At 50.1% G+C, this 15693-nt stretch overlaps 2 protein-coding genes across 2 annotated transcripts; one reads left to right on the top strand and one right to left on the bottom strand.

Moving 5' to 3' along the window:
* Positions 1-1268: 1268 nt before the first annotated feature.
* LOC139684116 (olfactory receptor 14J1-like) lies at positions 1269-1932 on the top strand. The gene has a single exon (XM_071579715.1). The coding sequence runs from the start codon at positions 1312-1314 to the stop codon at positions 1930-1932; it is 621 nt and encodes a 206-aa protein (XP_071435816.1). The 5' UTR covers positions 1269-1311.
* Positions 1933-13998: 12066 nt separating this feature from the next.
* LOC139684115 (olfactory receptor 14J1-like) lies at positions 13999-14847 on the bottom strand (the record flags this gene model as incomplete). Its single annotated transcript, XM_071579714.1, has 1 exon — positions 13999-14847. A coding segment is annotated over exon 1 (849 nt), but the record flags the coding sequence as incomplete, so codon positions are not given.
* Between the last annotated feature and the right edge of the window lie 846 nt (positions 14848-15693).

Here is a 15693-nt window from a genome sequence, read left to right as displayed (position 1 = left end):
AGAAATGCTGTGGGAAGGAGGGCACTGTTGGTGTCTGTGAGGTGGCACAGCTGGGTCAGGGTAACACTGTCCTCAGTGCCTGCTGTCTCTGCCCTGGCCTCTCAGAGAAGGCACCACAATATTTTTCCTTCTTTCTCCACTACTCTGATACTGTTCTTGTCTTGTTCTCTCAGTGAGGCTCTGGGATTTGCAGCATCTGAGTCAGGCACTGCCCTTGTGATTCCTGCCATGCAGGTGTGTCCTTAGGAATGCAATGTTAAAGCTTTCCTCTAACCTGTGGGCTGTGGGCAGTGTGTGTGACAGGGGAATGAGCTGACTCTCCCTTAATGAGCCACCATCCCCAGGGCACTCAGGGATCTCCTTGTCATGTCCTTCCAAGCACTGAGCTGCCCTCCTGGTTGCAAATCTCTCCTACAGCATATTTCTGCTACCAGAATTCCCCATGGAGAAGCACAGAGATGTTATAACTGAGGAAACACTGTTGGGTTTGTCAAATGAACTGTGTCTTTGGCAGAATTGATTCTTCCCCAAAGACCTTAAGAAAGGCTGAGACATTCAGTGATCCCTCTGCTCTCAGCAGGGTCTGGTTTCTTCTCAGGGTAACATGGAGGAGGTGATTGTCCTCTGATCCCCAAAGGTGCAAAGACAGGGCAGTGGGGAAGAAGACTGTCCAGTTCTTTACCTTGCCCTGAGCTACAGGAAACCCCAAAGGCACCGCAGTGGGGCAGGGATGGCTTCTCCAGAGCCCACACACACAGGCCTGGCTGCTCTTGGCACACTCAGACAGTCAAAAGGGAGCTCAAGTCAGGGACTGAGATGAGGGTTTTCCTTAGAGAAGGAACAAGGGTGGTTGAGACAAAGGGGGACAGTCTACAGGAAATGGCACCAGTTTAGCTCGAAGCAGCCTGTCCTGACTTGTCCCTATCTTTTTCTACATGAACAGGTCCCCATGCCCAGAGGCAGCAAATGTTCAACAGCAGCTCCATCAGCCACTTCCTCCTCCTGCCATTGGCAGACACGCGGCAGCTGCAGCTCCTGCTCTTGTGGCTCTTCCTGGGCATCTTCCTGGCTGCCCTCCTGGGCAACGGCCTCATCATCAGCGCCGTAGCCTCTGACCACCACCTGCACACCCCCATGCACTTCTTCCTGCTCAACCTGTCCCTCATAGACCTGGGCTCCATCTGCACCACTGTCCCCAAGGCCATGCACAACTCCCTCTGGAACATCAGAACCATCTCCTATAAGGGATGTGTTGCACAGGTCTTTCTGATTTTCCTCGTAGTTGGAGTACAGTTTTCCCTCCTCACCATCATGTGCTACGACCGCTACGTTGCCATCTGCAAACCCCTGCACTACGGGACCCTCCTGGGCAGCAGAGCTTGTGCCCACATGGCAGCAGCTGCCTGGACTACTGGGGTTTTTTATGGTGTCCTGCACACAATCAATACATTTTCCATGCCCTTATGCCATGGCAATGCCCTGGGGCAGTTCTTCTGTGAAGTGCCCCAGATCCTCAAGCTCTCCTGCTCACACTCCTACCTGAGAGAACTTGGGCTTCTTCTGGTTAGTGGGGCGTTTATTGTGGGATGTTTCATTTTCATTGTTTTCTCCTATGTGCAGATCTTCAGGGCTGTGCTGAGGATCCCCTCTGAGCAGGGACGGCACAAAGCCTTTTCCACGTGCCTCCCTCACCTGGCTGTGGTCTCCCTGTTTCTCAGCACTGCCTTCTGTGCCTACCTAAAGCCCCTTTCTCTCTCCTCCCCAGCCCTGGACCTGATCCTGGCAGTTCTGTACTCGCTGCTGCCTCCAATAGTCAACCCCTTCATCTACAGCCTGAGGAACCAAGAACTCAAGGATGCTGTGAAGAAAAAGATGACTGGATGCTTTTCAGCAACCAGACACTGTTTGCTTTCCTCTGTCAATGGCCTGTAGTTTATGTCATGAGAGATGAAGTCTGTCCTCATTTATAATTGTTTTTTCCCTTTCTAATATTATTGTCTTCAATTATATTTCATTATTAACTTCATTCTACTATTTAGCTCCCCCATTTTCTGTGACCCAGCCCAGGAATTCCTCTGGGCACCCCCCCATAGGGGCTGTTCCCCACCCTGGATGCTCCTGCCCTGGGCTGGGGCTGCACAGGGGGTTGTGGGACCAACTGTGGGGCATGGGGGCCTAAGAGGCCACAGAGTCACTGCCAGGGGGTGGGAGCAAGGCCAGGCACAGACAAGGAATTCCTGGGCATGGCCTGAGCTGTGCACGTGGGACTGTGGCAAAGGCAAAGCTCCCCTGGAGTTGGTGGCTGCAGGAAAAGTCAAGAGCCAAAAGAGCCTCAGTGGCTGTACTGGAGACCAAGGCTGAAGGAGGGAAATGCTGGGCTGCTGTGGGATGGGGAGGGGGATTTAATTCCAGCAGACACTGCTGTGGTGCTGAGGGACTCCGTGGCTTCTCTGCCTGAGTCTTTACTGGAAAGGTCTCTCAGGCCTCTGTGCTCAGGGAAAGCTTGAGGGAGGAGGAGAGCCCATCTTGGCAGGAACCTCCTGCAATGCCAGAGGACAAATGGCAGTGTGTGCCCCTGCAGGGGCCTCCCCTGGCCATGGCACAGGCTGGGAGCTGCCTGGCTGGGAGCAGCCCTGTAAGGCAGCTGTGGGTGGGCAGGAGCTGGGCAGGAGGCAGCCGTGTGCCCTGGCAGCAAGGGAGGCCAGGAGCACCCTGGGCTGTGTGACCAGCACAGCAAGGACGTGGGTCATCCAGGTTGCTGAGGCTGAGGAAAGCTGCACAAAGTGCTGTGGTGTTTAGAAATGTTACTGTGTTTATTTTTTCTCTGGGCAATGAAGGGACTGTGCCTCTAAGCATCACCAGTTCCCAACCTCCCAAAGAACACAAACCTGATGAGTTTTGGTTCCTACTTCAGTGGCACTTGGATCTCCCTCCATGCTCAGAGCACAGAGCTCCCTTTTCTCACAAAGTTCTTGGAAATGAAGAGACTGAGGACACAGGACAGGCTGTGGGGATCAGTTGCAGAGCATTGCCAGGGACTGGGGGTACTTGTGACCCCAGTGCAGGACCTGGCACTTGGTCTTGTTCAACCACATCCAGGTGGCCTGGGCCCATCGATCCAGCCTGTCCAGAGCCCTCTGCAGAGCCTTCCTGCCCTCCAGCAGGTCAGCAATCCCACCCAGCCTGGTGTGATCTGCAAACTGACTAAGGGTGCACTCAATGCCCTTGTCAAGGTCGTTTATAACAATAATTGAACTAAGCTGACCCCAACACTGAGCCCTGGGAACACCCCTCGATGTAACTTGATTCCCCCCCACTCCCTTGGCTTGATCATCCAGCCAGATTTTTACCCAGTAAAGAGATGCTGCAGAAAATGTTTGATTAAGTTCCTGGAACCCCAGAATATTTGGGATTAGAGCATTGCTAATGCCCAGGGCAATTCTTATCCCCTCTCAACAAACACACTCCTCCAGGTGCCACCCTTGTCTCTTGGGAAACACAAAGGGATTGGACGGGAGTGTTTCACTGACAACAAGGAGAATTTTGGATGGGTACCTTTACACACACAGATATTGATGTGTCCACTCATCTCTGCCTGTGAGTGTGTGTGAATTGAGTGTGGTGTGAATGTTGTTATTGTGACTCTGCAGTTGAGTCACTGTTAAAATTGCTGATCAATGCTATTGAATCACTTGAAAACTGTTTAATTTGTAAGTGATTGAGTGCTACTAACTGCTTTTGCCCCCTTTTTGATCCAAACCCTTTGTACCCCGGTCCTCTTGGATCTCAAGTGCCTCTGTAAATCATTGCCTTTCACAAAAAAATGTATTTTTCATGAAGTCCACTTTGAAATCTTCCTCCTTAGCTAAACTCCAAAACAACTTCAATTGTTAAAGCCTTGAAGTCTTGAACACAATTTTAAAACAGAGAAAGAAATTGTTTTTCAGTGTTTTAATGAGCCCCACAGTGCATTTGGAGACGAGTCCATAATCCTGAGGTGCTGAGAGAAGATTGAGGAAGCTGTTCAAGAAGTCAGAAGCAAAACTTCAAGTGCCTTGAAGCATCAACGGGCCCCATTGAAGGCAGGGACTGGCAAAGCCTCTCTAGGGACTCCTTAGAGTAGATCCTTGGAGGCCCTGGTTGCAGGGAGACAAAGGCTCTGTGCAGGCACCTGGAAAGCTGAGGAAAACCTGGGTTTATTTGTGGAGCACAAAGGCCAAGCCCTGAGCCCCAGGCCCTGGGACAGCAGGTCCTGTCCCTCACTGGTGGCTCAGGGCTGTTTGTGGGGCAGTGGGATGTAAGGGGGAGGAAAAACAAATGTCAGAAACTGTGCAACATCTCTCAGACTCCTCAGGGAGGGGTGAGGCAGAAAGAAAGTCCAAATCTTCCAAAGAAAGTTCCTTCTGATGGCCTCAGTGGCAGAGGCACCTGCCAGAGCCCAGAGGACAAAGCCCTGCGTGCCTTTGTGCTTTCAAGCCCTGCCAGAGCCCTTGGCCATAAAGTAAGAAATGTCAGTTTTTGAGCTCCCCAGGTTCCGACACGAAAATCAAAGACGTAACCTCCATAGGAGTGTGGTCAGTGTTCTGATTTATTGTTTACATTGCACACACATACTGCATATTCTCTGAGTCCACAAATAGTTCAGGAATATCATTGGTCAGTGGCCAGGGCGTGCTAGCAGCCGGATTGGGACTTTTCTCAAAACTATGCCCTTTTCTATCAATGTGTTTACCTGCTTCTCCCAACAGCTGCCACATTCTTTCTATTGTTCACTGCTCCTCTTGAAGCAGGCTCAGGGATAAAGGGGCCCCATTTCCCTCTCCATGGCCTGGGCTGTGCACAAGAACTTCTAAGTTCAAATTTCTTCCAACAAATCCCCTTTTTTCTTTTTGCACAGCTCAGGCCTGGTTGACTGACTTTACCATCAGCCGTTTTATACAACCTGAGGCACAGCGAAGCACAAGCAAGCAGATTAAAATAGCAGCTAAACACACAACACTTTGCTTAAGTGAATCTTGTAACCACCCGGTAATGCCCAACGATTTCAGCCAATCACTGAAAGGAGAAGTTGAAACTGTCAGTTATTTGAAACCTTCTTGCAACTGCTCAAGGCTTTTATGTATAGATTGGGAGTGATCAGATAGATTCATGCAACACATTCTTTCAAAGTCTTTGCACCCATGTCCTTGAGCTAACAGCAGGAAGTCTGTGGTCGCCCTATTTTGCAGGACTGCAAGCCTGACACCATCTACATCAGTGGTCAATTCTGAAAGGACTTTGGATGTTATGTTTAGTTCTTTCGCAGTCCAGCAAGCCAATTGTCCAATTACCCGTAAAGAGTTTGCAGTGCCTATTCCAGATATTATTGATGTGATGATATTGATGGGAGTGCTCCAAAAGGCTACTCTGCTATCACAGGTTGGCCCTGGTTGTTATACTGATCGTTTACTACGCAATGCTTTGGTGTGATTCCATAAGGTGTTGTTCAGCATTTGAGCTATGGCAGGCTTGAACAGAGTAAGTTCACTTAGATAGCAAGGGCCTCCAACTGGATTACTGGGGATACCAGGCCATGCTCTATCTCCACAAATTAAAAACAGACCTTCTGGCAAGGCTAGACCCATAGTGTTATTCCCCCATACGTCAGAGTACAGACATTTTGGAGGACAGTAGCTGTTCTCTCAAACCTCTCTATAGACAGAGGACCTCTGTGATACTGTCTGCACAGATGACAATTGAGCTTTTCTGGACTTCAGTAGGGCAGCAGTCTTTTTATTTCCCTTGAACAGCACAGCTCCAAAACTTGGGGGTGCTGATGCCATCAGGTCTAACTCCTGGGGTTCTGCTATGGCTCTATTTAATGACATAATTAACACGCCTTGCCACCAAGCAGTGTAATTGTACGCAGACATTGGTTTGGTGGCCTTGGCTGTGGCATCACTCATTGTGCACAGCGTGTCATTCCTTACATATCCCTTAATTTGGGGCAAATGTTGGGACTCCTATCAGGCAGGACCTAAACGAGTCTCTGGGTGTGGCCATCAAAAGACAAAAGGAATCTTCTCCAGTCTCCTTAGCAATAGTAACCCAAATGCTGTTATTAGGCTCTATTTTGTGAAGGATTGAGGCTGTACCAGGACTAACTAACACACACAGCAGACATATACCACAGAAGCAACTGACAATTTCCTTACCCATTGCGTCTAAAAACAAACTCACTTCAACTACTCTAATTAGGATATTACAGGAAGTTGTGGATGCACTATAGAACTTAGACAGGCTATTCCCAAAACACTCTTCACAGAGGCTACCCTGGATGGCAACCGTTACCAGATGCTGAATTCCCACACTCCACCCTGTCCCCTATGACCAAGGATCTTATACAGTCACAGCACGAGGATTCCACTCGAGGGGCTTAGTAGAGCCGTGGGTTCGGTCACGTCCAGCTGCCGTCCTCCTCGTTGTCGCTGGGAGTGTGAACAGGCTCATCCGAAGATGGGGCAGCAGGAGCAGATCGAGCAGCTCGAGTCCATCTGCAGGGCATTTAAATTCTTCAGGTAGTTCTTTGGCCTTTTAAAGACACATTCATCAGTCATCACAAACATCAGAGAATATATACACACACACACACAGTCATTCTGACAATTTTCCCTTTTAGTAATTGTGCCATAAAATATAGCAACAACAGCTTTCTGCAGGGCCCTTGCAGAAGACCAGTTGCACTTGGTGTTAACTGCAGCACAAGTGTCACAATTGCAAAAAATCTCCAATTTAGTTTTCACTATAGATAAAAACTTTTTAGTTATAATCCATCTATAGTCCATTTTGAAGCAATTTGTTTAGCTACTTTTATTTATCATTCACTCTATTATTCAGTCTGTCTTTCACTGTTACTGTCACTCCTCTCCCCCTTTTATTTTTAGAACAAGTAACTTAAATGCTGCTCTATTTGCAATGTAGCAAGGCTAACTCTAAATGGGAAAAGTACCAGTTAACGACACAGTCAAAGCTATAAATGTAACCTTACTTTAATGACTTAAACCTTTACCAAATTAACATTACTCTGCTAACTCAATTAACACCCTAACTCTTAACTTATTCTGCTTAACATCTTAACCCTTTAACAAAGTAAAAATATTATTCTATCAGCTTAACAAATTAATTGTCTTAACAAAAGAAAAAAAACAAACATTATTCTATCTGCTTAACATCATTATCTGTAACAAATGAAAAAACATTCCTGCAGGCATTGCCATTGATGCATCAAGAAAAACCTAAGAAACCTTAACAGAAATGTAACAACACTACATAACATTATTTCTATAAACTTGCTATGTTGCATCAAGCCTTATATTCATAAAAGCAGATCTTAACACTTCTAAGTCTTGCAATCCTAGTGTTATTTATGGTAAATATGCATTCTTGTATCTAAAAGAACATGTCTTAACCAATTTAATGCTTTATAATTAAAACCATTGTTTGTTTTAATTCACTTTATCACTTTAAAAAGAGCTTGTTTTGAAAACGCTCAAAACTAACTGTGCTGGTTTGAAGGTGAACCAGCAGGGGAAATGAACTCACCACGAGGGAGATTATAAGTCAGAGCTAAGATTTAATAACAATATTACAATAACAACACTGACACACAAGGGAATTGCTTTCAACTCACAAAACCCCAGCAGTATAACCCAGTGTCCTGGGGCACAAACCCAAGGGGGTTTGTTTGCCCTTGTGCTGAGACCCCTGTGGTTCCCCCAAGTCCAGAGCAAAAGGAAAAGAAAAACCTGTTGGTGCAGGCGAGGGCTGTGGTCTGGGCGAGAGCGGTGATCTCCTCCTGTCAAGGTCCTGCTGCTGCTCTGGATCCGACGAGAGGTTCCCAAGGTCTTCTTACCCACCACTTATGTACCCTCAGGGAGCACCCAGTCCCTCCCCCTGGGCGGGGACTCACACAATGGGTGGTTAACTCTGGGAGCCAGGGGGTGTTGAACTGTTGATGGCCCATTAGCAGCTCCGCCCCCCTCAGGCTGGGTGTGAAGGTGCTAATGGCTCCCTGGGCAGCTGCTGCTAATGGCCCATTGTCCTTGGGGAATGAATAGAGGGGGTAGAATACACAGCTTTGATCACCCCCACACAGGGTTAGCTGGTCCCTCCTGCTGAACTAGGACAGTAACAGATGGAGACACATCAAGCATCACCAGGCGTTATGAATCTTGAACCTGAGGGATCAAACTTAAAGCTTCAATCAGCCACTCAGATGTTCAGCTAACTGATCTTGATTCAGCCAGAGGAACCTGGCTGTTCTTATCCATCGCCGACTTCAACCTGTGGAGACAAAAATAGAAACTTTTCCCAAATTATTAAATGCTTAGAACACTCTATAACCATTTAAGAAAAGCCAAAAATTAACAGAGAAATCAGCTCAACAGATCTCTTCTAGGCTTCCCTGCTGCTCTCTGAATTGCTGGAGAAAGATGCTGCATTTTGTCTGTGCATGATGTATTGTAAGGCTGTGACCGCAGGGCATCAGGTGCCTGTGTCCCGTTGTGTGGAAGGCAAGCTGGGCTGATGTTTGTTAGAGCGAGTGCACTCCAGCTGCTTTCTGGTGAACCGACAGGCTCGCAGACCGTCAGGGGTGTGCTGGAACCACAACAACCAGAGTCCTTCGCGAGACTACATTTCCCATAAGCCATTGCGAGGAGCTGATGACGTAATGCAAGCCTCTGCCTGTCCAACTACAAACCCCACAATGCCCTGCGAGACTCGCGCATGGCAGTTAAAGCTCGGGACGCACCGGAGGGAGCTCAGCCCCTCCCCATCGGAGGCGGGACCGGCCCCTCCCAGCCCGGAGCAGGAAGCGCCACTTTCAAACCACGCAGGAAAAATTCTCTGGCATCGGAAAGCTGGAATGCAACAGGAAACAAGGATTTGTAGCCTCCACAGATGAAACCGAAGCGAAACAGAGTTAAGAGAGCAGTTTCCGACAACTTATCGCTTCTTGCAGGCTGAAGAGAACGTGCGGGGCTCAGACGATACAGAACAAAGCCCACGTGGTACGATCGGGCTGTTCTGTCCTTTGCAAGTACAGACCCGTGTCCCGTGTCCCGTTCTGTGCTGCCTTTCTTTCTCGCGCCGACCCTGGGATTGTGTGCAATGCAGCGAGGGGTGGCAGGAGGGAAAAGCGGCGATCCCAAGGCAGTGAAAAGAAAAACCAGCAGCGGGCGGGAGCGGCGTGGGGCGGTCGGGCAGCAGTGCCCGAAAGCGGCGAGAGCTGGAGCTGCAGCGGGGGTGGCCAGGGCTGAGGGGCTGAAGGGGCGGCAGCAGCTTCCCACAGAGACCGGAGCCGGACCCGCAACGCCCGCTCCGGGCAGGTGAGAACCAGCAGCAGGAGCGAGGGGAAAGCCAGAGGTTGTGCGCGACTTCCAAAGGTGTCCCCCCAGGGTGGCTGCAGCGGGGGCTGCGGCGGCGGGAGCAGGAGCCGATCGCGGCTGGCATGGAAACCTGCGGCAGTGCCTTCGGTTTTTATGCTCTGCAACTCGTCCCTTGCAAGTTTCCTGTTAGTCCTGAGTTCATGCCAGAGATTCTCTCTCATGGCTTCCCACATAAATAACGTGGGAGGGCTTTGGAAAAGCCTTGCTCTGTAGCCCACACAACGAGCTTTTCAAAGAATTTTTCGCTGCCTGCCTCACCACGCTTAGCCAGTATGCCCAGCAAAAGCCGTATCGCAGCAGCTGTCTCGGCTTCCATCTGTTCAATAAGCCAAGACCCTTGGTAGGATGGAGAGAGCGACTCTCGCTTTTGCTCACCGCAGCCCGTGCCCCTCGCTCCGCCGGCAGCCTCCCCTACCCCACCTCCTCAGCGTGAACGACCAGCCCAGTTCCACCGGCACCAATCTCAGCTACCTGGTCCAGCCTCCCATATCGACCTGTGTGGATAATTCATCGCCACTTCTTTGCCCATGAACTCCACCAATTAAAGTACAAAATGTCGATATGTTTGAGCTCCCCAGGTTTCGGCGCAAGAGTCAAAGACGTGTCCTTCATAGAAGTGTGGTCAGTGCTCTGATTTATTGTTTATATTACACACACACACATCGCATACTTTCTGAGTCCACGAATAGTACAGGAATATCATTGGTCAATGCCTAGGGTGTGCTTGGTTTACCATGCAACGGGATTGGTACTTTTCTCCAAGCTATGCCCTTCTCTATCAATGTGTTTACCTCCTTCTCCCAACAGCTGCCACATTCTTTCTGTTGTTTACTGCTCTGCTTGAAGCAGGCTCAAGGATGCAGGGGCCTCGTTCCTCTTTCCATGGGCTGGGTTGTGCACAAAAGCTTCTAAGTTCAAATTTTTCCCTACATACATCTGAGTGTGAACTGGCAAAGGGGAGCTCTGCAACCCCAGAGACCATGACAGGCACTGGAAAAGGAGTCTGGTGAGGGCTTCATGTTCTGGTCAGTGAAGGTTCATAGATTAGATCCAGTGCAGCCCCCAGACCCATCTCCCAGCACTGGCACAAGGCAGGACCCCTCTGAGCACCCTCTGTGGCCACTCAAGAGCTGGTGTGGCAGGTGGTCAGTGGCAGGGACCACCATCAGCTGGCTCTGCCTCCCAACTTGACCAGCACAGCCCAGCAGAGTCCCCCCATGGCCCTGGGCACCACAGCCCCCGTGCCCTGCAGAGCAGCACCCCCAGCTCAGGGGCTGTGGGGAGCACGGGGAGGGGCTGCAGGAATGGCTGGTCAGGCCAGCACAGACGTGTTTCCCTGGGGAAAGGCTCTGTGGGGAGATGGGATGTGCCAGGAGAAGAGCAGGACAGCCTGTGTGTGCAGAGGAGACATGGAAAGAGGCTGCCCTGTCCCTGGGGCAGCAGGAGCTGCCTGAGGAGCCTTTGGGGCCGAGTCTTTCCTGCTGTCCTGGGGAGCAGGGCTGGCCTTGGGGCTGCAGGAGATGCCTGAACTGAAGATCTCCTGAGCATTCCACACACAGGGTCACTGCCCCTGACCTCCATTTCCTCCATTTCTTGCTGCAGGTCAACATGACTGTGCTGCTCTGCTGGGCTGGGGCAGGAACAGGGAGATGGGGAGACCAGGGAGGGGCTGGACTGGGAAGGGCCAGGGAGAGGAAAACCCCCCTGTTGATCTGAAGTTTGTGAGTGTGCAGGGTGGGGGCTCTGCAGGGCTGAGGTGCCTCCAGCCCCTGGCAGTGGCAGCAGGAGTTCAAGGAGACACTGCACCTGCTGCCAGGAACTGTCTGTGTGTGCAAGGGAAGGACTCGTGTCTCTGAACAGCCCTGGGGGTGTGAGCAGGGCATGAGCACAGCTCAGGTGTGGGCACCTGTCAGAGCCCTGACACTTCTGGCTGTGACTCCAGGAACAACCTCCACTGCTGCAGTGAAATTCATCTCACAGGCCTCACATAGTTCCATTGCAAATGTCCCTGTCTCCTCAATTGCCCTCCTCTGCCTTTCTGTCCCTTTCATCCCACACCAGGAAAGCAGCCTGGGGACCATCTCACCTGAGCAGTCAGAGAGGCTCTGTGAGCAGGAGGGGCAGTGTTCTCTAGAAGGTGCTTTTGTCCCCTTTGACATGGCCCAGAGCACAACTCGGGACTATGAAAACATTCCCAGGCATGAACAGCTTGGAGAGATCTTTGAAGGCAGAAATTGAGAGAGGAAGAATAAAAGAGGCAAAATTAGAGATATGAAACCTGCCCAAAGAGTTTCAGGAGCTTCTCTGAGCAATTTTCCTGCATTCAAATAATTGGTAGGAAATGTACAATGATGAAAAATAACTACACAAGAATTTTCACATAAACAGTGAGTGAATCAGATTAGTACATGTATGTGGTGTTGTCACTGAAAAAAATATGAAAAGTCATTGAAATTGAAAATAAACAAACAAACAAACTCGACCTTGTAATGACAGGCCAGGAAGTCTTTAAAAATTATCAACTTCTGACTGCAGAGGTTTCAGATGTGTCCTAAAATCCACACTCCTGGCTTCAGGCCATGACCTCCCAGAGCAGCCACCCAGTTGGACACTGTCCCAGAGATGCCCCGGGGCAGCTCAAGTACCCAAGGGTGAAAAGTCCCCCAGGGTGTGTGTGAGCCCTTCTGGAGCAGGAGCTGGTGGGCAGGAAGGGACCAGCTGGGGAGGGCAGGGAATCCCCCACCTCCAGCAATGCTGGCCAGGCTGAGGAGGGCCCTCTCCAGCACAGCAGAACATCCTGTCCCCTGGAGGGCTGTGCTGTCAGGTGTGTTCCCAGGGACTGACCGGCCAAGGTGGGCAGGCAGATGCTCAGGGGTCATGAAGGGCATCACAAAGCTGAGCCCATCCAAGTGAAGGATTTAGGTGAGTCAGGAGGAAGTGGGACAAAAGGAATGGAGTATTTGGGGGAGGGAAGAAGAGATGGCCAAAAGAGAGGAAAGATTTAATGAGGTACAAACAGGTTCAGTTCATGCTGAGGGTGTTAAAATAAGGATTATGCAAACACTCCTGATGGACCTTCACCTGAACTTTGTGAACCATTGCAACTTCTGTTAGGATGTGAATATAACTTGATTCCCCTGTTTTTACCTCCAGTCATTTTCTCTCATGAACAAAAGGAACTCTGGGACTCTGTGGAAACTCATGGAATCAAGGGTCCTTTGTGACACTTTAGGTCCTTATGGAGCCAAAGGAACTCTGGGACACTGTGGAATGCCTTGTTATCAATCCAGTGGCCATTCTGACACTTGGGAACATCATGGAATCAAGGTTCTGTTGTGACACTGCAGGACCTCATGGAAACCAAAGCCCATTGTGACACTGTGGAGCCTCATGGAAGGAAAAGGGACTCTGTGAGGCTGTGGAGCCTCATGGAATCAGGAGATCATTGTGAGACTACAGGGCCTCATGGACTCCAAGGAGTCTTGGGACACTGCAGAAACTCATGGAATCAAGGAGTCATTGTTAAACTGAGGGGCCTTATGAAGTCAAAGAGACAATTGTGACAGTGCAGAACCTCATGGAATCAAAGGAATCCTTGGACACTCTGGAATCTGATGTAATCATTGTGCAATTGTAACACTGGGAAACACATGGAACCAATGGGCCATTGTGACATATGAAGCCTCGTTAAAGCAAAGGAGTCCTGAGACCTTTGGATTCATAGAATCAAGGGACCATTGTCAAGCTGTCAGGGAATCAAAATGCCATTTTGACACTTCAAGGCCTCATGGAACCAAGGGAATCCTGGGGCACTGAGGAACCTTATGGAAATATTTTGCCTCTGGCTGAGCTGCAGTTCATGTCCCCACAGCAGCCCTCCCAGTGCTGTGCTTTGCACTGGGAGCTGGACAGGGGTTGAGAACACAGCAGTGTTGTGGCTGCTGCTGAGCAGGGCTGGCACAGCATCAGCTCTGCAACATTCCTTCCCCAGTCGAGGGCAAGATCCTGGGAGGGGACACAGCCAGGCCAGCGGAGCCAGACTGACCAAAGGGATATTCCAGACCATGTGACATCAGCTCAGGTATCAAAGCTGAGGAAAGGAGGAGGAATGGGGGTTTTCATTGTTTACAATATTTGCCTGCTGATCAGCCACCCCATGTGCCAAAGCCTGGCTTCCTGGGAAGGGGCTGGACATCTCTGCTGATGGGATGTAGAGAATAAACCTGGTTATTTTCCTCTCCACTTGTGCACTCAAACTGTGGCTTTTGATTTAATAAAGTGCCTTATCCCAATCCACAAGTCCAGGGCAGTCCTTGGGCTTAGTCACAAAAAATGGAGGGGGTAAAAAAGTGGAGGAGAATGAATAATGACATTTTTTGAATAACATAAAATCAGGAGGAGGAAAAAAAGCAAAATTATAAATGAGAACAGCCTTGGTCTCTCATGACATACACTATGAGCCATTGGCAAAGCAAAGCAAGGAGTCTCTGGCTGCTGCAAAGCATCCAGTCATCATTTTCCTCAGACCATCCTTGAGCTCCTGGTTCCTCAGGCTGTAGATGAGAGGGTTCAGTGTTGGAGGTACCACTGAGTACAGAACTGACACCACCAGATCCAGGGATGGGGAGGAGAGAGAAAGGGGCTTCAGGTAGGCAAAGAAGACAGTGGTGACAAACAGGGAGACCACAGCCAGGTGAGGGAGGCACATGGAAAAGGCTTTGTGCCTTCCCTGCTCAGAGGGGATCCTCAGCACAGCTCTGAAGATCTGCACATAGGAGAAAACAATGAAAATGAAACAACCCACAAATAGAAAAGCACTAACCACCATGAGCCCAAGTTCCCTGAGGTAGGAGTTTGAGCAGGAGAGCTTGAGGATCTGGGGGATTTCACAGAAAAACTGGCCCAGGGCATTGCCATGGCAGAGGGGCAAGGAAAATGTATTGACTGTGTGCAGCAGAGAGTAGAGAAACGGAGTGGCCCAGGCAGCTGCTGCCATGTGGGCACAAGCTCTGCTGCCCAGGAGGGTCCCGTAGTGCAGGGGTTTGCAGATGGCAACGTAGCGGTCGTAGCACATGATGGTGAGGAGGGAATACTCTGTTATGATGAAGAAGAGAAAAAAAAAGACCTGAGTAGCACACCCAATGTAGGAGATGGTTCTGGTGCCCCAGAGGGAGTTGTGCATGGCTTTGGGGATAGTGGTGCAGATGGAGCCCAGGTCTGTGAGGGACAGGTTGAGCAGGAAGAAGTGCATGGGGGTGTGCAGGTGGTGGTTACAGGCTATGGTGCTGATGATGAGGCCGTTGCCCAGGAGGGCAGCCAGGAAGATGCCCAGGAAGATCCACAAGAGCAGGAGCTGGAGCTGCCGCGTGTCTGCCAATGGCAGGAGGAGGAAGTGGCTGATGGAGCTGCTGTTGCACATTTACTGTCTCTGGGTACTGGCACCTGTCCAAGCAGAAAAAGCAGTAAGTAGTTACTGTAGATGTCTCTGAAAAAAGAACTATGCCTGTCCTCATGTAAACCCTTTAAATCGCCTCTTCTCACTCTCAAGAATTCTTTGGCTGGTCATTTTAGGACTTCTGGAGAGGCCTGGCTCAGAAAGCTCTAAGGATTAACGAGCTCTGCTGATTTTCTACAGGAATCAGTTGTACTCTACAACAGCAGATAAATAAATAGGAACTGGGAGTGATGTTTTTTAAACTCATTCATGGCACTAAACAGCTTCTCAGCCTTGTCACTCACAGTTCAAACGACTGCACAGCACAGCTGTGGACTCATAGTTGTTTTTTCTTTCCTTCTAGTTGCTCCACCACAGGGAGTGGAGTTTTTAAGGCACAAATCCTTTGCATTTATACTCATGTCTAAGAGAAACCTGGCAGGTCCTGTGAATCAAAGGGATCGTCCATTCCTGCAGTGTGGGGCAGACAGTGTGTCCATCAGCCCTGCTCTCAGCTGCCCAAGGCTGTCACCTCTTTGACCTGCAGGGCAAAGGCACTCAAGTGTTCTCATGAGGAGAAGCTGCACACTGCTGAGAGCTGGTGACTTCAGTTTGCAAGTGCACATCTCCAAACTCCTCATCCTGTCTCATCCTACCCAAGGCAGATCTCAGCTCTCCCCTCCCAGCCAGGGGCACAGAGGGCTCATTGCAGCTGCCTGCACACACCTTGCAGCCCCACTGCCATGGCCTCGGTGCTGAGGGGCTGTGGGGAACACAGAGCTGCAATGGCACAGCTGTGCCCTTCAGGAAGGCAGCCTGCAGCACAGCAGG

This window comes from Pithys albifrons, chromosome 31 (genome assembly GCF_047495875.1).
Source record: "Pithys albifrons albifrons isolate INPA30051 chromosome 31, PitAlb_v1, whole genome shotgun sequence".
Taxonomy (NCBI): domain Eukaryota; kingdom Metazoa; phylum Chordata; class Aves; order Passeriformes; family Thamnophilidae; genus Pithys; species Pithys albifrons.
The sequence above is the reverse complement of the archived record's forward strand: the minus strand, read 5'-3'. Positions and strand labels throughout refer to the sequence as shown.

Coding starts and splice junctions, on each gene's coding strand:
- LOC139684116 (XM_071579715.1), top strand. CDS start 1,312: ATGTGCTACGACCGCTACGTTGCCATCTGCAAACCCCTGCACTACGGG.